The sequence below is a fragment of the Entelurus aequoreus genome, linkage group LG01, assembly GCF_033978785.1.
Source record: "Entelurus aequoreus isolate RoL-2023_Sb linkage group LG01, RoL_Eaeq_v1.1, whole genome shotgun sequence".
Classification (NCBI taxonomy): Eukaryota; Metazoa; Chordata; class Actinopteri; order Syngnathiformes; family Syngnathidae; genus Entelurus; species Entelurus aequoreus.
Window position 1 is genome coordinate 44,774,638 of NC_084731.1, and position 22,372 is coordinate 44,797,009.

At 38.6% G+C, this 22,372-nt stretch overlaps 1 protein-coding gene across 3 annotated transcripts in view; it reads right to left on the reverse strand.

Moving 5' to 3' along the window:
• Positions 1–1,735: 1,735 nt before the first annotated feature.
• Positions 1,736–22,372, reverse strand: part of LOC133652976 (helicase ARIP4-like) — a 44,649-nt gene continuing 24,012 nt past the window's right edge. For all 3 annotated transcript variants that reach the window (XM_062051966.1, XM_062051951.1, XM_062051957.1), the window contains exons 18-22: positions 20,885–21,081; positions 6,312–6,496; positions 6,065–6,154; positions 5,900–5,992; positions 1,736–4,844 (exon numbers count right to left, since the gene is read on the reverse strand). In XM_062051966.1, coding sequence (XP_061907950.1) covers positions 3,907–4,844; positions 5,900–5,992; positions 6,065–6,154; positions 6,312–6,496; positions 20,885–21,081 — 1,503 coding nt within the window. In that variant the 3' untranslated portion in view covers positions 1,736–3,906. The remainder of the gene's footprint in view (positions 4,845–5,899; positions 5,993–6,064; positions 6,155–6,311; positions 6,497–20,884; positions 21,082–22,372) is intronic.

The window sequence follows — 22,372 nt, forward strand, 5'->3', positions numbered from 1 at the left end:
TTACACATACAAACTGTACCAAACAAAAAAGCACATTTAATTAAAAAAAACGTTATTATGGCTTTACCTTTACTTATAAATGAAGTCCATGCGCCGCTCCTTTTGAACAAAAGCATCGATAACTTGTTTATAGAAGTCTTCCTTATCTTTCTTCAGTTTTAAAAGTCTCTCTGTCTCGATGGAGATCTTCCTTTAATTATTACCTCCTGCTTCGATTGAAAGTCCAGTTTAGAAAACAGTTTTATTTTAGATATGTAATCCTCCATGTTAAAAGCTCAGGCGAGAGGAAAAAATAAACGATCGCTGCTAACTGTTGCTGCTTGTTGTCACTTCTTCTGCAGCCGAGTAGTCGCAAGAATGATATCTGGGATCACTAGCGCCCTCTACCACCAGGAGGCGGGATTACTGCGAGCCTCCCCCAGTGCGTCTTCGCAGCCGTTTTATGATTGCTCAGCACAATAAATACGTTACACACATACAGTTGTTGACAAAATACACTGGACATTATATACCTCAGCTAACTAAACTATGGAAATGTATAATATAATTCATATAGCAATACGGTCTCACTGCACAGCAGAGCAGGCAGGCCCTCCTCTCTGAGCTGCCACCTTAACGTGGTAGAGGAGTTTGCGTGTCCCAATGATTCTAGGAGCTATGTTGTCCGGGGGCTTCCATGCCCCCTGGTAGGGTCTCCCAAGGCAAACTGGTCCTAGGTGAGGGATCAGACAAAGACCAGCTTGAAGACCTCTATGAAGAACACGAACTAAGGAGCCAGATTTCCCTCGCCCAGACGCGGGTCACCGGGGCCTCCCCTCTGGAGCCAGGCCCGGAGGTGGGGCACAATGGCGAGCGCCTGGTGGCCGGGCCTGTCCCCATGGGGCCCGGCCGGGCACAGCCCGAAGAGTCAACGTGGGTCCCCCCTCCAATGGGTTCACCACCCATAGCAGGGGCCATAGAGGTCGGGTGCAGTGTGAGCTGGGCAGCAGCCGAAAGCAGGGCACTTGGCGGTCCGATCCTCGGCTACATAAGCTAGCTCTTGGGACGTGGAACGTCACCTCGCTAGGGGGGAAGGGGCCTGAGCTAGTGCGTGAGGTGGAGAAGTTCCGCCTAGATATAGTCGGACTCACTTCGACGCACAGCAAGGGCTCTGGAACCAGTTCTCTTGAGAGGGGCTGGACTCTCTTCCACTCTGGCGTTGTGGGCAGTGAGAGGCGACGAGCTGGGGTGGCAATTCTTGTTGCACCACGGCTCAAAGCTTGCATGTTGGAGTTCAACCCAGTGGACGAGAGGGGAGCTTCCCTCCACCTTCGGGTGGGGGGACGGGTCCTGACTGTTGTTTGCGCTTACGCGCCAAACAGCAGCTCAGAGTACCCACCCTTTTTGGATTCACTCGAGGGAGTACTGGAGAGTGCTCCCCCGGGTGATTCCCTCGTTCTACTGGGGGACTTCAACGCTCATGTTGGCAGCGACAGTGAAACCTGGAGAGGCGTGATTGGGAAGAATGGCCGCCCGGATCTGGACCCGAGTGGTGTTTTGTTATTGGACTTTTGTGCTCGTCACAGATTGTCAATAACAAACACCATGTTCAAACATAAGGGTGTCCATATGTGCACTTGGCACCAGGACACCCTAGGCCGCGGTTCCATGATCGACTTTGTAGTTGTGTCATCGGAGTTTAATCTTCGACAAAAATGCACACTGACACTGCAATAGAAGAGGTGTTTTATTTTGAAAATAACATTGACAACACAGTCATATTCCGCTTGTATTTAGATGGGATGTCCATACATTATTAATACTGGAGAACATAAAATAACACAATAAAAATGCATAAATAAATAAATTTCAGACGCTAAGATGAAGGAAACTACCATTGAGATCAAAAAAATTATACATAATACAAAAAAAAACAACACACCGCATAAAAATGAACTTCCTGGACAAGGAATAACTGTATTTATAAAGCAGTATTATATCCAAGCGACAATTCAACTCCAAGATTCAAAAACAAAAGTGTTGAGTCAGCCTGTACAAAAACTACAAAGTTGTTAACTCAGGCCATCCTGTTTGTGGGGGTTTTTTTGTCTTAAGTCTACGAACACATCCCTGTATCTAACACACACACACACACACATACACACACTGACAGGACATAGGACCACACTGGTGAGCTAAGGCCACAGCGCCCCCTGGCCTGCAGTTCCTGCTGGAGTGTTGTGATGGAAAAGTCAGCTCTGATGTGAAATGTGTCCATTAGTTTAAAAAAAAGAAGACCTCATTGTGTAGTTTAAGGCTAAATATGACAGAACGCATATTACATTCATTGCAGCTTTAAGAAATTATACAAAAAAATACATGTAAAGTACCCCAACCCACAAAAAAGCAACATTTATCTCCATAAATGCTGTAATGAAACATCTCTCTACACACTGCAATATTTACACGGTGAATCACAGCCTTGCAGTGTGGGATGCTACACACAGAAATACTCCTTAGTTTTTTTCCAAGGTTTCTCACAGCAAATCCAACGTGAGGGTTTTATTTAGTCGCCGTACAGAAGTGAAATGGAAAAGCAGGGACGGCCTCAGAATATTTACTTAAATGTTTTTTTTTTAAATTCTGGCTTGAAAGTACAAGAGGAGCATCTTGTCTGCCAGGTACTGTGTGAAAATGGCAAAATATTAAAATACAACTGTTGTTCATTTGTGCCATAACAATTTGTGCTGTTTTAAGTCTGACCTATGATGTTACAAAAACATTTAATAGATATTTCAGTATAAATAAAGGTGTGAATAGTAAAAAAAATATATAATTGCACAAGCAATTTGTTATGGCCAGACCTGTGCGTTTATTTCCGTACCTGACGGTTTCAGCTACAACTGTTGCCTTCCTCAGAGGTTGACCATTTTTGAAGACCTAATGAACCTCTTTGTATTATAATTGCACAAATGTCATAGTTTTTTTTGGACAGCACTAACATTTAAAGACATTTAGACAAGGCGTGTGTTTGTGCTGGTGGCTGATAAAATACTATGTACTTTAGAATGACTTTAAAACGGGGTTTTTTTACGACACAAACAAACAACAGGGTCATTTTAATTTTTGTAAGTAATTCTCGTTATAAAACAATGAACATGTTTTCAAGTCATGTTCCTCTAATTACAAGTTGCTGGAATGATGTGAGACAGGAGCAGTTGTTACAAATATTTATAATATAAAAAAGACAACGCTCAATGTAAATTGTGTATTTATAAGAAAAAAAGGAGGTATTTACTGTAGCTCACACACCTCACATTTCAGCAACCGGTTTTATTACAGCATATCTTCCCAAAGGACAATTCTACAGAAACATACTTTAGAGTAGTCAATGTACAGCTTGAAAAGCAGGGGGAAAAAAACAACCTCTGGCAACGCATGTGCAGAAAAATCTGTGTTTTTAGATACAGTCAAAAACGGTGGTTTGTGAGTGCTGCTGAGTTGCTGTTCACAGAGTGAAACATTCCAGCATGTACCTTGTGAAGCAGATGGCAGTTAGTCCAAACACACCTGACATGTACTCACATGCTGTACATGGACTACTCTAAAGAATACCCAACTTTCTTTTCTTGAGAATGTATAATAAAATGTTGCAATGTGAGGCTAGCTGGTGTATAAAAAAAAGCAACATGGTTGCACAATAACAAGACACAGATGAACCTAATAAGCATGTTAGGGTCATTTTACCATTATCCATCCATCCATTTTTTACCGCTTGTCCCTTTCGGGGTCACGGGGGTCGCTGGAGCCTATCTCAGCTGCATTCGGGCGGAAGGCGGGGTGCACCCTATGAATATTCATCGAATCATGTCCCATTTCTAACAAGAATTGATGAATGTGTGTGAGTGGCGGTGCCTACGCGAGCCTTTAGTGTCCGGTTACCTCGATGACATCATCATCATCAGAACTCTCGCCGCCGTTGCCCGTGCCTTCACGTCTGTCGGCTTGGGTCAGCGCCGCCCCCAACAGGCTGGAGGTGGGGTTGTTAAAATGGGACAAGTAGCTGGACGTGTCGGAAGACGGATTTGGCGCCGAGAACCCCGCTGAGCTGGAGAGAAGCGGCGCCGGGAACATCCTGGGCTCGGGGAGCAAGGACTGGCTGTAGTTGAGAGGGAAGCCCGAGGACAGAAGACCTGCCACGTTGGGGTTCATCAGGTATGACGGCATGGAGCCGGACGGCAGGGAGGAGGAAGTGGTGGCGGATGATTCTGACGGCGACATGGGGGCGGAGGATGCAGAGGAGGAGAGGATGGTGGACAGCGCCGACGAGGACGGAGGAGGAAGTTGTCCGTTCCCGGGTGCAGAAGGGAACATTGTCTGTAGGTCGGACAGCGGCGTTTGAAGGTACGAGGATCCGCTGCTCCCGCCCATCAGAAGAGGGTGAGTCATGTGGCCCAACAGCGAGGAGGAGTTGAGACCCACTGGCGGGTAACCCAGCCCGCTGGAGCTCAGTGGGAGTCCTGGGTAATGCGACGCGGCCGAAGTCCGCTTGCTGCCCGCTTGAGCGCCGCCTTGACTGTCGGCGTGCTTGCGTTTCACGCCTTGCGTCTCTAAAGCGGAGCTGAAGATGTCAATGTTGAGTGGAATCCGACTGCCTCCATCCCTCGCCCGCGCGGCGGACACCGCCGATTGGGACAATATGCTGTTCCCCGCGACGGCGTCATCACTTGCCGAAGCGGTGTAGCGGCTGATCTCGCGGAGAATCTCAGAGCTTAACGGAGAGGACGACTGCGGATCCACATCGGGCGAATGCTGCTGCTGCTCCACAGGCGACGCACAGCCATTACTGAGCGGATGCTGGAGGTCTGTGGAGCCAAACGATGAAGAAAAGTCAGGAAAAAAAACATAGAATCCACAATTCAAGATAAATATGAACTAGAAAACGACCGATTATTGACGCCGATATTTGGCATTTTGGCGTATACCGGTACTGGCTTACAACTACAACAGAACTACAACAGCAGATAGAATATTTACACATACAGTCGTGGTCAAAAGGACATAATGTCATGGCCAAAACACATTGTCTTTCTGTTTTTTATGCTCTTTAAATCACAAATAAATGCTAGCAAGAGGCCGCTAGCAATGCACGCCGTAAAAAAACCCTCCATCAACGTAATAAATACCAGCATGTACAGTATGTAACGTAGTAACAGGCACATTTATAAAAACATGTAACATATACGTATTTTGGTCATTTTAAGGATTACAGCAGCACATTGATTTGACAGAGCACATAACGTTTGCTATTTCCTTCACTGACAACTACTATTGCTAATCATGGCAGACTTCATGAGAGACGACTACTTTTGGACAAATACTAAGCATCATGTAGTGATCAGTGCTGAACAAGAAATACAAACTATGAACATAATAAAACAATCACAACGTTCGCTTTCACTGGTATGTCGACTGAAGGGATGTTTCCATTGCTCAGCACAAGACTTGTGTTCCCCGATTATATCATGAATTAATCATAATTGTATGTTGTTTTCAGAGGGCTTTTATGGGCACAATATATGAAGTAGTCAAGTACGAGCCGTATTTCACAAATAAGAATACACAAAAAAAGTCAAAAACATTTGTGTTCTTATCTCACATTGGGATTTTGTGAATGATAGGCAGAATTTTTAAAAACTGCAGTTCCCCTTTAAACAAAGTGTGCATACTCTATGTTTACAGTATATTCTATTCTAACAATGTTGCAATTAAAAACACAATGCAATTTTATAACATTTTATTTTTCAGACCGCTAACTGTCAAACTCTACAATCCTATCACATAAAGAACACATGTCATGCCTGTTTTGGGCCCTAGGGGTGCACAAAGGTTAAGAAAATTAAACGCTACTATTTTGTACCTCTTGAAACAGCAGCGCTCCTGATTGTCGGTCTACTGATTTTTCCCGATCTAATAGCAAAAATCCTGCCGTCGTTGGTCCTTATGTAGGTACCTTTGGACAAGAAAGCAATGATGAGGAACTTAGTACACTAAAATAATAAATACAGAATGAACTTCTCTGTACCTTTAGAACCTCTTATTACGTGGATGCTCTCGCCAGCGCTGATTCGAGCTTGTACGTCTGTTGTGCTGTTAGCTCCTGGGATGACGATGTCTGCAAATTTGCATAACGGGAACATGAAAAAAAAAAAAAAAACATTAAATTATATTTGTGGCATGCCGGCGAGACAAACAATACTTATGTTTGACATATTTTGATATACCGCCTTCTGTGAGAGGGCTTTATAAATACAGTTGGTATGTTCTGGTACCAGTAGAGGTGACAATCCTCTGGACGTGCACTCCGGCCTTCTGCAAAAAATTGACAGGTAAGCTGCCGGGAGAGCTGGATCCGGCCACGCCCATGACCACCTGGCGAGGCATCATTGGGATCGGCGTCGACTGGATGGGCCTGACACTCGCTACTGGCTTTTCGTCGGGCCGAATCATAGGCCGCCTGGAAGTAACAAGAAAAGTTACAACTAATGAGCTGTTGTTTGAAGTGAAAGAGTCAGGAAGGCCGTAACAGAATACAGGAAGTCCTTGGTCTATTACGACATCAGTTACCACTAGAGGTGGGAATTTTGGGGCATTTTACGATTCTTGGGGTGAGGATTGGATTCAGAACAAATCAACCCGATTTTCAAAATATATTTTTGGTACATCAATTATTATTGTTATTTTTTTTAAATATTTGTTTTTCTCCCGCAAACAAGTAAACCACAAAAAAAAAAAAAAAAATATATATATATATATATATATATATATATATATATATATATATATATATATATATATATATATATATATATATATATATATATATATATATATATATACATAAACAAAAAAACACATGCATCAGTCAAAGAAGTACAGGCAAATGTTGACATGAAGCCACAGACAACTGCACCCCTCAATGTCCCCAACATGGTGCAGCAATACACAAAAGCCTCATCAATTATTTACATTTCAATTACTTTTCAATCAGGGTTACATTTTTGATTTTTTTTTAAAACATATTTTAGGAACCCACCCCATACTTTCCTGAAGCTTCACAGAACAACCGTTCAATGTCAGCCTAATTTTCTAATTTAAGGAAATAAAGAATATCTCTAATCCAGCGGGTGTGGCAGGGAGGCGCTGCAGCCTTCCAATTTAGCACAATGAGTTATCTAGCCAACAAAGTAGTAAATGCTACCAGGTTCTTTTGGAATTTGCTAAGAGAAGATGACAAAGGGGCTACCCCAAATAGTCCGCTTTTATGATTCGTAAACCTGGGATATCTATCGATTTTATCGATAAATTAGAGTTTTTTGTTGCAGACGATTTACAAAATAAAAAATCAATGCTTTGGGATATCTATCAATTTTATCGATAAATTTGAGTTTTTTGTTGCAGACGATTTACAAAATAAAAAATCAATGCTTTTCTCCTCATTCTCCAGCATATTTTTTGGCCGCCTTGAGCTTCCTTCCTAATAAAACTATATAGTCATCTCAACGTTTTACTTGTTTATTTGCATACAATGTACAATACTAAATTTTTACTTACAGTACCGTATTTTTCGGATTATAAATCGCAGTTTTTTTTCATAGTTTGGCCGTGGGTGCGACATATACTCCGGAGCAAATTATGTGTGAAATTATTAACACATTACCGTAAAATATCAAATAATATTATTTATCTCATTCACGGAAGAGACGAAGCAAATGTCAGCAATCGTCACACACACGTCAGCAATCGTCATACACACGTCAACCAATAAGAATTCGGCGGGGGAGGGTCATGGCAGAAATGCATTGTGGGTCATTGGATGCTAACTGCTATATGCTATATGCTACTGCGGTAGCTATTAAAATTGATAATTTTAACATTAGCGTTAACTTATAAAAACTGAGAAGGGCTGAACAAAAATGGCACCGAAAAGGAAATCATATACTGCAGATTACAAGCTGGACGTAGTGAAATATGCAGCAGAAAACGGTGATCGAGCAGCAGAAAGAAAGGACGCTAGCATGTGATGTGCAATGCTACATTTTTATTTGGAGAAGTATTTTTTTTCAAGACAGAAGTTTTAAGTTTGCACTTTATTGATCTCAATGTTGAAGATTATTATTTATTGGCATGCAATGTACAATGCTACAATTTTTTTAACAAATTTATTTTTTATCTAAGACAGAAGTATTGTCACCCATAGGAAGCTCTTAACTTAGTTCTTTGAAAATGTTGCCTAAAAAGTACAATTTCTATCTGGTCTAAAAATAACATTATATAAATTAGAACTTTGTTAAGAGTAAGATGCAGTGTATGCAGCATCATTTCAATCTACTTGTTTTTGATCAATCGATATTTTTGGGAAAAAATCGGAGATTTAATTTTTAGGCCATATCGCACAGGCCTAATGATTTGGTTTGATCTTTTCGCCAATCACCAAAGACAAATTAATAAACATTTCAGTCCAATAACTGCACAGAGATGGGCAAAGCCAAAACATACAGTATGTATTAAGTTAGCTGGAGACTGTTCACACTTCACATAATACAGATATTCCGTCGTACATCTTAGCTAGCCGGACTTTGGTATAGTAGCTACGATCTATTAGCTTGCTTTGAATAAAGCTGTGTCTAGCAGAAATAGAATACTTTCATAAGTCTACTACTAAAAATATCTGTCCAGCTCTCTTCAAATAGAGTCACTCTTAAGTCACCCTCCCACAGTGGTTTGACTGAATTCAGCGATATACATGTAATTGATCCTTTTAAAGTTGGAAGTGGTGTCAAAAAAGCATCTCAAACTGTGTCAGTCGATTACTTTGGAAACCTGGGAAAAGTATTATGAACAAAACTGCGGATTTGTAGATATCCAAAAAAGTGTTGATTAGGGAGTGAAAATTTATCACAGAGTTGCTGGAGAGAAACAAAAATGTTGTCAATGTATACATCTTTAATGATGTTGATCCCCAGACTTCACCATCTTAAAAAGGCACTATCGACAAGAGAGGGAGGGAAAGTATGGTTAGCAGTGATGGGTGCAAGACTAGAAATAATCTGTAAACCAAGAAATAATCTGTAAACCAAAATAGCGCTTAAACTGAACCAAAATTCTGAATGAAGTTTTTACTATTGGATTTTTCGTAAAAACGGAAGTATAGAAGAGTGCAGGGTTCGAATTTAACCACGGCAAGTGCCGCAACCGCTCTTGTCACTTGCCGTAATGCTCTAAAAAATTGACCAGCCTCGACGGCGAGTGTATGCCGTGACCCCCCTTTACTTTTTACTTGTCAATGGACTAAGGATGTAACGATAAACGGTAAAAGGTCCTGCCACCTGCAGAAATACTCTGATGACTCTGCTGTGGTCGGGTGTATCGGAGAGGGACGGGAATTGGAGTACAGGACACTGATCGCTGACTTTGTGGAGTGGTCTCAGGCGAACCATCTGGTCCTTAATGTGGACAAGACCAAGGAGCTGGTCATCGACTTCAGGAAGAGAGTGACCCCGGTGGAACCCATCAAGATCCAGGGCCGGGAGGTGGCAGTAGTGGAGCAGTACAAGTACCTGGGAGTCCACTTGAACAGCAGACTGGACTGGAAGGACAACTGCAAAGCTGTTTACAAGAAGGGCATGAGCAGACTCTTTTTCCTGAGGAAGCTTAGGTCCTTTAATGTGTGCAGCAAGCTGTTGGAGATCTTTTATCAGTCTGTTGTGGCCAGTGCACTGTACTTTGTAGTGGTTGGTTGGGGGAGCAGCCCCAGCAAAAGGGACTCAAACCGGATTGATAAACTGATCCGGAAAGCCGGCCAAACTATTGGCACGCAGTTGGAGGCGTTTGTGTCAGTGAGGGACAGGAGGACACTGGACAAACTGCTCGCCATCATGGACAATCCTGCCCACCCACTCCACCTGACAATTAAGGGACAGCTGAGCTCATACTCCAACAGGCTCCTTCAACTTCCTTCCCGCACTGTGCGATTCAAGAACTCCTTCATTCCGTACTCCATCCAGCTGTATAATCACTCGCCATACAGCAATAGATGACATCTGCCTATTACCTGACACCTGACATGTTAGCTACTTCTCGTTTATAATGTTTATAATGTCTATCTTCTATTTCCTGCTGGACGTACTCTCTATTTTATGCTGCTGCTGTCATATATACTGTATATACTGTAATATTGTACATGGTCATTGGTGTATATTGTATATATGTTATAGACGTAATATAATATATCTGTATATAAATTATTCTGTACACATATTATGTATATATTCGTATATATGTTAGATTTTTTTTATAGCTTTTTTAGTCTATTTATACCTGCATTGTCCTTTCCATCCTTACACTTTCCATCATTGTAACTGAGCTACTGTGTTGAACAATTTCCATTGTGGATCATTAAAGTTTGTCTAAGTCTAAGTCTAAGTCTATAATGATAAACCACGGTAAAATTCCAGACTAACGTAGTAATAACGTTAACATTTTTAATTACCAAAAAAAAAGTCATTTATTAATGCATTTTAGGCAACACTGCTCACTTCCTGAATACTGAAGCGCCACAGCGTCTGCGAATGTGCACTAGAGCCGTTCGGCTTGCGAAACATGGCGCCGACTTTACAGACTTTTGCTTTAAAAATGTTCCCTCCGAGGTAACGGAGAGCCGATCGCTTTGTTTCACTTCATTTCACTCGCTTCTATTTCAGTGGCGTATCGGTGTGCGATTAAGAGCGCAATGCTGTTTTAGGACAAAAATATTTTATGTTGCAGTTTCATTTTGAACGTGCAGCTGGTGTCCTTCCGTCAGCTGCTGTGACAGAGTTACCATGCAGCAGACGATGTGTCGGGAACGTTGCCACAACTTGTTTATAAACTTTAGTTTATACGGTATCTATAGTTTATTTACTGGGATGCTCACTCATCTTTTATTTAACTGTTTGAGTTTGAGTTTATTTCGAACATGCAAGCATACAACATGATACATCACAATTCCCAGTTTCTTTTCAACATGTTCGAAAAGGAGTAGGAAGAAGCAGAGCTTATTTAATCCTACCCCTTTTCTTTACATAACAGTTGCAAAACTTTTTGTTCACTTCCGGTTCACAATTTTTTCACAATAAACTCCATAAGTAATCACAATAAAAATAAATAAATAAATAATAGTAAGAATTTAATAATAATAATTGGTGAAGTAAGTCATATTTCATATGATGAGATAAGTAAGATTACTTTAAGAATGAATGAATGGATGGATGAAATAAATTGAGAATGTTTGTCATGGTTCTTCTTCTTTGTACTTTGTAAACACTTTAAGTTTGAAGAGTTTCTTGAAGTGTATCATATTAGTACATTGTTTGATTGCTTTGCTTAATCCATTCCATAATTTAATTCCACATACTGATATACTGAAGGTCTTAAGTGTTGTACGTGCAAACAAATGTTTTAAATTACGTTTTTCTCTAAGATTATATTTCTCCTCTTTTTTTGAGAAGAATTGTTGTATATTCTTGGGTAGCAGGTTATAGTTTGCTTTGTGCATAATTTTAGCTGTTTGCAAATTCACTATGTCGTGGAATTTCAGTATTTTTGATTCAATAAATAAAGGGTTTGTATGTTCTCTATATCCAACATTATGTATTATTCTAACTGATCTTTTTTGTAACACCGTTAATGAATGAAGTGTACTTTTGTAATTATTTCCCCATATTTCTACACAGTAGCTCAGATATGGTAACACTAGTGAGCAGTAGAGAATATGAAGGGATTTTTGGTCTAGAACATGTTTTGTTTTATTCATTATTGACGTGTTTCTTGCAACATTATGTTGTATATTTTTTACGTGAGATTTCCAGTTCAATTTATCATCAATCATTATACCTAGAAATTAGGTTTCGTTTACTCTTTCAATTTCTATTCCGTCTATTTGTATTTGTGTTTGACTTTCTCTTCTACTGTTACCAAATAGCATTATTTTAGTTTTACTAAGATTCAACGATAGTCTGTTTTTGTCAAACCATCTTTTTAATTTGTTAATTTCTTCTGTTATTATTTGTATTATCTCCTGTGCGTTCTCTCCTGAACAAAACGCTGTTGTATCATCCGCAAATAATACTAACTTTAAATATTTTGTAACTTTACAAATGTCATTTATATAGAGATTGAATAATTTAGGTCCTAGTATTGATCCCTGAGGTACACCACAGGATATATTTAGCGTTGTAGATGTGTGTTCGCCTAGCTTCACGTATTGTTTCCTGTTCGTTAGATAACTTCTTATCCAGTTTAAGACTAACCCTCTGATGCCATATCGTTCTAGTTTTTTGATTAAAATATTGTGATTAATTGTGTCAAATGCTTTAGTTAGATCCATAAAAACCGCTGCCGCACATTTTTTACTATCTATTGCATTGGTAATTTCTTCTGTAATTTCAATTAAAGCCATTGAAGTTGAAACATTAGCTCTATATCCATATTGGTTCTCTTCGAGTATTCTATTTTTATTTATGAAACTTTCTAATCTGTTATTGAACAGTTTTTCAATGATTTTAGAAAATTGTGGAAGTAGAGAAACAGGTCTATAATTTGTAAATTGATGTTTGCCTCCAGTCTTATAAATTGGTGCAACTTTAGCTATTTTCATTTTGTTTGGAAATGTACCTGTTTGAAATGATAGGTTACCAATATACATTAATGGTCCTGAGATCTCTTCAATAACCTTTTTTATCGTTTCCATAGCAATTCCGTTACAATCAGTTGAAGTCTTAGATTTACATTTTTTCACGATTGTAACTATTTCCTCCTGTGTCACATTACTGAGGAACATGGAGTTGGGATTTCGCTCTATGGTATCATTATAGTCCTCAATTGGAACTGGGTCTGGAATCCTTTCTTCCAATTTTGGTCCAAAATTTACAAAATAATTATTGAAGCTTTCAACTACTTCCTTTATGTTGTCATTTTTTTTATTTTCATCTAAGAAGTATCGAGTGTAGTCCCTCTTAGTTCCATTTTTAATAATGCTATTGAGGATGCCCCATGTTGCTCTCATATTATTTTTGTTCCTGTCCAATAATTCACTGTAATATTCTTTTCTACATGATCGTAGTATGTCTGTTAACTTGTTTTTATACTTTTTGTACTTAATTTCTGCCTCTATAGTTATTTGTGCTATAAATGTTCTTCTTACAAGCATTTTTTAATCCTTTTGTCATCCATGGTTGATTATTCTTTCTCTGCTTGTTACTGAGTTGTATCCATGGACAATGTTTGTCATAAAGTATTATGAACTTGTTTAAGAAATGTTCATATGCTTCATCAACCTCTTTTTCATTATACACATTGTCCCAATCTTGCTTTTGTAGTTCAATTTTGAAGGCAGTCATCCTCTTCTCTGTGCATAGTCTTCGAAATGTCCTTTTGTCTTCCATGTTCTTCTTGTAGTTTCCATCATATATTGTAAAAACTGGCAGATGATCACTAACGTCGCTTATAAGTAGACCACTTGTAGTGTTATTATCAAAATCATTGGTAAAAATATTATCAATAAGCGTGGCACATTGTCCTGTGATTCTGCTTGGCTTTGTGATTTTAGGATATAGACTGATGCTGTACATTGTATTTTGCTTGTTGGGGTTCAATAAGTCAATATTAAAGTCACCACATAAGAACATTATTCTTTGACCATTGTCCATGTAAGTTGCCTTGATCCATTCTTCAAATGTTTCTATACTTGACTTAGGTGATCTATATATACAACTGATGAATATGTTTTTGCTTTTTTCCTGACATATTTCAATGGTTATACATTCTAAGATATTATCTATGGCAAATGACATGTTTTTTACCACTTTGTAGTTCAGGTTCTTCATCACGTACACAGCTACTCCTCCTCCATTTTTGTTGGTTCTGTTGATGTAGTTTAGTTCATATCCCTCCAGATCAAAATCTATTCCTTTTTTATCATCAATCCATGTTTCTGTGACAGCAATCACTTTGAAGGGTCCGTTGATGTGTTCCAAAAAGTTCTTAATGTTGTTGTAATTTGCATACAAGCTTCTACTATTAAAATGAATAATTGACAATTTGTTATCACATTCAATGTTGCTATTATATTGATCATCTGTATAATAAAAACAACTATTACTGATTTGGGAGAAAACAATTGTATCTGGATCTATATCATTTTCCAAATCCTGGTTTTTGTGATCTTTGTTGCAGAAATTTTTTAGTTCCATATTTTCTTGTTCAACAAACTTTGATGTTGTTTCAATAATCTCTATAAGTGTAGGTGGATGCAATCCTGAATCTAGGTCCTCTTGTTTAGTCGTCCCTTGGAACATAGTAGTGCCGATGCTGAATTTAGGTGCTTGTTTTCTTTCAGAGTCCATTATCATTGTTGTTGTGGTAGCTGTGTAAACTTTAAAAATTGTCCAGGTCCTTGATGTCATGGACAACAATTACTCTTGCTTCTGGACCTCCATTCAGCTTGATGTAGATTTTACAGTTGGCGCTCCAAGTTCCCTGGATTTTTCCCTGCCTTCTCAAGTCGCGTGCTTTCTTGGCGATTCCAGCATTACGTTTTGTGAGATGCTCATTCATGTACACATTTGTTCCCTTCAGCTTCTTTCCCTGTCTCAGCAATGCCATTTTAGATTTTCTGTTTACGAGTTTCACAAGCACGACTGGAGTGGCGTTGTTGTTTCTTCCGTTCAGTGGGATGCATGTTTCGATGGTATTAATGTCAATTTCAATTTCTTTTGATTGCAAAAAGTTGACCACTTGCTGTTCTGCTGAGACCATATCCATTTCATCTGGTTCACCTTCATTATTCACAGCTTTCGCATAGGATCTTGGTTTAATTCGGTGCCCTGTCACAATGATATCATTCATTCGTTTATCCTGATCCATTTCATCTATGATGTTCCTCAGCATGTTGTTGTCTTCTTGAAGGATCTTCATTTGTTTGCTCATTTCAGTGGCTTCTTTATTTCTGGAGTTGTTCTCTTTTTTCATTTCTTTAATTTCTTCTTTCATTTCTTTCATATCCTCTTTCCATCCATCCATCAATTCTTCCAATTTTTCTATCATTTCTTCTTTAAATTCCTGGAGTATTTTTTGTAGTTTCCCTTCTTGAATCCCATCATGTCCTGTGCCCAGCTTCAAATCAGTCTTTCCAGTCAATCCTTTAACTTTTGGCATCGCGGCAGTCACTGACGTCAGCGCCTCTTATGTCTTAAGGGCAGTTACTTCTTTAGCGACTTGCGGCACTTTTAACTTGTTTTTTCAACAATTTCGTACCTTGCGCCGCTCAGAGATCAATTTGAGGTGTCAGCCTGTCAACTTATATCACTCTGCGACGTCGGGATCACTTTAAAACAGCTGTAAACTCGCCGTAAATTTTGGTTGCTAGGCAACCGCTTTGAACTGCGGGAGGCGCCTTTGGCTTGAGGCTAACGGCTCTTCCACTCGCCTTATTTCAGCGTATCAGTGCCTCTCAACTGACCAAAATCAGATCGAAGATGCCAGGTGACTCTCCTGTGGCTGTGATCGCAAATCAGTGGTCAAATCAGTGGTCAAAATCTTCAGACTTAACAAAAACTCCGGTAGCAGAAGCGGAGCTTTTTTCTTTGCATCCTTTCTCATTGACAGGAAGTGACGCATTTTAACTGTTAACTTTGTTAGTGTTTTAATAACATAAATACTAGCTCAAATGTTTTGTCATCTCATTGAATTGAACGCTGGATGAGTTGTCAGTGAGGCACAAAGATTGTGTGTTCGATGTATCACTCCACTTTATTTTTGTTGGCCAAACTGTTGCACTGAAGTAGATGGTTGTTGGAGAAGAACAAAGCTTGTTTATTAGACTTTATCTTCATTAGCCAAACTGCTTTGTGTTTTATATTGCTATCAAAAAGTAAACACCATGTTTTTTACAATACTTGTGTATTTTTTCATTCCACAAAGTAATTACTTTAATAACCATTCATGTGACATAGCATTTTGTTAAGGTTTTATGGTGTATAATTAATACCTACATGACAGATTTCTGCTCAAACGTTCAATGGATCTGTCCAGATACAGCATGTACATGTACACACATTAGTACATGTAAATGTATATACATAACTTAAAAAATACCTCTTGCTATGAAAATGTAAAAATTAGGGCTGCAACTAACGATTAATTTGACAATAGATTAATCTGTCGATTATTACTTTCATTAATCGATTAATAATCGGATAAAAGAGACAAACTACATTTCTATCCTTTCCAGTATTTTATTGAAAAAAAACAGCATACTGGCACCATACTTATTTTGATTATTGTTTCTCAGCTGTTTGTACATGTTGCAGTTTATAAATAAAGGTTTATTTAAAAAAATAAATAAATAAAATAAAAATAAAAATTAAAAAAATAAAATAAAATAAAGAAATTGCCTCTGCGCATGCGCATAGCATAGATCCAATTAATCGATGACTAAATTAATCGCCAACTATTTTTATAATCGATTTTAATCGATTAGTTGTTGCAGCCCTAGTAAAAATAGAGATAAAGGCATCATGTAAGAAAAATCTGACACGCTGCTACTATTAATGAACAAAAACACAAATATTTGTCTTTAAATATATAGATAATGTTTATCTAGAGCATTTTTATTAGATTTTACAAATTACATGATGGCGTCACGTTCACACCCCAACATTGTTTTACCTAACATTATGAATAATCATGATTAATAATCCTGATTTCAATATTGATTTAAAAATAATCGTATTTATTATTTTGGTGCGTGGGACGGCGTGGCGCAGTTGGGATAGTGGCCGTGCCAGCAACCCGAAGGTTCCTGGTTCAATCCCCACCTTCTACCAACCTCGTCATGTCCGTTGTGTCCTTGAGCTAGACACTTCACCCTTGCTCCTGATGGGTCGTGGTTAGCGCCTTGCATGGCAGCTCCCGCCATCAGTGTGTGAATGGGTGAATGTGGAAATAGAGTCAAAGCGCTTTGAGTACCTTGAAGGTAGAAAAGCGCTATACAAATATAACCCATTTACCATTTACATTTTGCCCATAATAGTGCAGTCCTATATGTAAGACTAATCCTCACATATGAACACTATTTTTATCTATATGCACAAAAAGTGCAGTCGCGTCTTATGTCAAAAGGGTGCCACCTTGCGTAATTTTCACATTTATTTTTATTTATTTATAGTATTATTTTGTTTCTGCCATATTACTTTGTTCATAATGCTTGTGTCGCTTTCATATGCACATTTAACTTTCTACTTGAGGTACATAGATACATTTTGAATGTGTTGGCAACACTAAATTGGCCCTAGTGTGTGAATGTGAGTGTGAATGTTGTCTGTCTATCTGTGTTGGCCCTGCGATGAGGTGGCGACTTGTCCAGGGTGTACCCCGCCTTCCGCCTGAACGCAGCTGAGATAGGCTCCAGCACCCCCCCGCGACCCCGAAAGGGACAAGCGGTAGATAATGGAAGGATGGATGGATGTTTGTGTTTTTTGTAAAATAAAACTTTGTTAAAGGTATGTTAAGAGCAGGAACATCATACAATATATTGAAAATACGTCCAAGATCAGACAGCCCTTTGAGACATTTGTGATTAAGGGCTGTATAAGTAAACTTTGATTGATTGAAAGAGTGCCTATTCCATATATCAATTACTAAAAACGGTCACATGTTACAAAAGCTCCTCTTGGTTGCTGACGTACGACTTAAACGTGCAGTGTTGGCCTAAAATAGTACGGTATTTTAATTTTTTTTATTTACAAAAATCACACCGTTAATCAATCTAATAAAAGATCAAATAATAGAGCAACCCCAACTTGAACCCAGTCTCTGCTTAACAATACAGAGGATAGAAAATTTACAAAGCAATGGAGGAAGCCATACAAATACAATATTTAAAGGCCTACTGAAACCCACTACTACCGACCACGCAGTCTGATAGTTTATATATCAATGATGAAATCTTAACATTATAACACATGCCAATACGGCCGGGTTAACTTATAAAGTGACATTTTAAATTTGCTGCTAAACTTCCGGTTCGAAACGCCTCTGAGGATGACGTATGCGCGTGACGTAGACCGGGGAACACGGGTATGCCTTCCACATTGAAGCCAATACGAAAAAGCTCTGTTTTCATTTCATAATTCCACAGTATTCTGGACATCTGTGTTCGTGAATCTGTTGCAATCATGTTCATTGCATTATGGAGAAGGAAGCTGAGCAAGCAAAGAAGAAAGTTGTCGGTGCGAAATGGACGTATTTTTCGAACGTAGTCAGCAACAACAGTACACAGCCAACGCTTCTTTGTTTACATTCCCGAAAGATGCAGTCAAGATGGAAGAACTCGGATAACAGAGACTCTAACCAGGAGGACTTTTGACTTCGATACACAGACGCCTGTAGAGAACTGGAACAACACAGACTCTTACCAGGATTACTTTGATTTGGATGACAAAGACGCAGACGTGCTACTGTGAGTATGCAGCTTTGGCTTCTAAACATTTGATCGCTTGACCGTATGTGCGCAACTTTTTTTTGCGTATGTACGTAACTTTTTTAAAATATATAAGCTTTATGAACCTTGGGTTAGGTGAACGGTCTTTTGGGCTGAGTGATTGTGTGTGTTGATCAGGTGTTTGAATTGTATTGGCGTGTTCTATGGAGCTAGGAGCTAGCAGAGGAGCTAGGAGATAGCATAACAAACACGCAGGTGATTTTATGCAGGATTAATTTGTGGCATATTAAATATAAGCCTGGTTGTGTTGTGGCTAATAGAGTATATATATGTCTTGTGTTTATTTACTGTTGTAGTCATTCCCAGCTGAATATCAGGTCACCCCCGGCTCTCACAGCATCTTCCCTATCTGAATAGCTTCAACTCCCCACTAGTCCTTCACTTGCACTTTACTCATCCACAAATCTTTCATCCTCGCTCAAATTAATGGGGAAATTGTCGCTTTCTCGGTCCGAATCTCTCTCACTTCATGCGGCCATCATTGTAAACAATAGGGAACTTTGCGTATATGTTCAACTGACTACGTCACGCTACTTCCGGTAGGGGCAAGCCTTTTTTTTATCAGATACCAAAAGTTGCAATCTTTATCGTCGTTGTTCTATACTAAATCCTTTCAGCAAAAATATGTCAATATCGCGAAATGATCAAGTATGACACATAGAATAGATCTGCTATCCCCGTTTAAATAAAAAAAATTCATTTCAGTAGGCCTTTAAATATGACGCTAAAAACAGGAAAACCAAAAATGTATAAAAGCAACAGTATCAATAATAAAAGTAATGTCAAGAATAGTTGTTTAATATTTTTAATACAAGATATATTCTTTAAAAAAAATAATAAAATAAATAATAATAATAATAATTTAAAAAATAAAAAATAAAAAATAAAAATATATTATATATATATATATGTATATATATACACACACTACCGTTCAAAAGTTTGGGGTCACCCAAACAATTTTGTGGAATAGCCTTCATTTCTAAGAACAAGAATAGACTGTCGAGTTTCAGATGAAAGTTCTCTTTTTCTGGCCATTTTTAACGTTTAATTGACCCCACAAATGTGATGCTCCAGAAACTCAATCTGCTCAAAGGAAGGTCAGTTTTGTAGCTTCTGTAACGAGCTAAACTGTTTTCAGATGTGTGAACATGATTGCACAAGGGTTTTCTAATCATCAATTAGCCTTCTGAGCCAATGAGCAAACACATTGTACCATTAGAACACTGGAGTGATAGTTGCTGGAAATGGGCCTCTATACACCTATGTAGATATTGCACCAAAAACCAGACATTCGCAGCTAGAATAGTCATTTACCACATTAGCAATGTATAGAGTGTATTTCTTTAAAGTTAAGACTAGTTTAAAGTTATCTTCATTGAAAAGTACAGTGCTTTTCCTCCAAAAATAAGGACATTTCAACGTGACCCCAAACTTTTGAACGGTAGTGTATATATATATTTACTTTTTAAAATACATTTTTGAAAATTATGAATCTATTTAGAATCGAAAAAAATGTAAATCACGATTTCGATGTGAATCAATTTTTTTTAGCACGCCAGTTACGACCATGGCATTGGTGACAAACCAGAATTATGCATTTTGCTGGCTTTTTTTGCGATAGTTGCGGCCTTGAATGTCTGACTTTGTGGCAGCTTTTACAGAGACATGGCAAAAGGTGCCATGTTTTGAGTTTTGTTTTTTTCAAACGCATTGAATGAACTTGATTAAAGGGATTTGTTATCAATGTTTTAACTCTACTATATAGTTTTAACCTCAAAAACACAAAGATTTCAACACACATTGGAAAACAAATACTGTATTGATGTTTTACTCCTTTTAAACCACACAAATAAACGTAGCCGCTGTAAAAGCACATACTCACAGCTCATATTGCCAAATTGCTGTTTGAGTTCATTATAACTAACAATAGTTATAATTCATTATAATTATAAAAATAAACACCACCAAAAGCTTCCTTATTGTCCACTGTCTGCTCTATCGTCTACAAGTTGGAGACATTCTCCGTATATGTTTTACACTTGAAAAGTGTTTGTCTATATGAAGCATTCATGTATGTTCCAACACACTTACTGCCATGCTTTGAAAGCATTTGTAAACTGTTAAGAGCGTTTTTGTTGAGACACGATGAGAGATTATTTATTTATCCAGGGTAAATAAAAGCTGCACAGGCGCGCATCATTTGGGTGAATTGGCGCTATTGCGACACAGCAAATTCCTGCAGGGTCTGATTATGGTATACAGCTGACATAAACATAATTCCAAGAGTGATGTGAAACTCACCAGCCACGTTGGTTGAACGCCGCTATGTTAGCAAGCGTGTGGTTGCTGGTTGGATAATAAGTGGCATACGAGGGACGCGAGTACGGCACGGAGGCTCGTTTCTCGTCTTCGTAGCTCTTTTTGGCTGCTCTCTTCTCCGCTTTGGTCAGTTTGGTCTCCTTCCGGTCCGCTAAAAGGGACTCGTGGTGAAACGGGTGCTATTGGGACACAATGAACAAAACAGTTGAGGATTTTATTGAAAGCAAATGGTGTCGACCCAAAATATCGTATTTTTTTCCAAATATCTACAACAAAGAGGATGTTAATTGGAAGCAGGGGGTATAAACTACAGGAACGATGAAATTAAAGTAATTATATACACACAAGTCATTTTTTCACCTATAATAATGATGAGGAGTGCATGAGAAATTAAAAAGTAAAAGGTAGCTCTCATGGTCATTTTTTAACAATATGTTGTTCAACACAACAGCGACAGAACCAATGTTGTACTAGCTGCTTAGTCAGCAATTATATTTTATTTTAAACAACAGAACAACAAGCGTTACACTTGTGCCCATATGTGAGAGTAGGAACGTTAATGGAACAGTAAATCGACAGACATTTATCCGTTAAAAAAAATTTGGAGAAGCAGATGGAAGGACATACCATAAAAGTCCGCTCTCCAAGGTAAATGCTGTACATTGTTACTACATTAACTTAACTAAACTACTGTAGTTGTTTGTAGTACAAATGTTGGTCATTATGGTGGTACTTGGAGAGCCAAATGTTTTCTGAGGTCCTGTGAAATATTGTATTGCTTTTAAAGTACCAGTACAAAACAAGTTGCTTGTATAATGAAGCTATTATCATATAAGTCTGATTTATGACTGAAAGATTTCCAAAGTTTGCGAATAGTTATATATGATCAAAATAGTATCAATCTCACGGAGATTCCCGAGTCATTATGAGAGATAATTCATTGTGACACGAGCATCCGCAGCATTGCTATGTGCTAAACATACAAACTAACAATAACAAACCAGAATGAAACCAACAGTGTAATATTTCCACTCTCGCTAGGATGCCGACCGACGGGACGCTCACGTAATTCCGTTTGGATAAAGATAATCCTCATAATCCTTGCAATCCTCACGAAGGGTTAAAAAAAAAAAAAGTTCCTGCAGAAAGCGTCTTGTGGGGTCTATTTCGCCATCTCAGGGGATGTCAAAGTCGACCACCATGTCGTACTATGGCCACATGTGTTTACTACCAGGTGAGAGCTGCATGAATCATAATCTAGAATTTACTTTTAGCAAGTTTGAGACAAAGCAAAAGCAGCTGTCGTCTCAGTGTGTCAACCATAGCAGCGTAAACTAGCATTAGCTCACTGCTATCAATGCACCGCCAAAATTGTCCGTCTGCATTGGCACTAAAAATAACTCATTCATATTTGGTTAATTTTTAGGTCACAACATGTAAATGGAATATTGTTGGCAGTTTCTGGTTGTT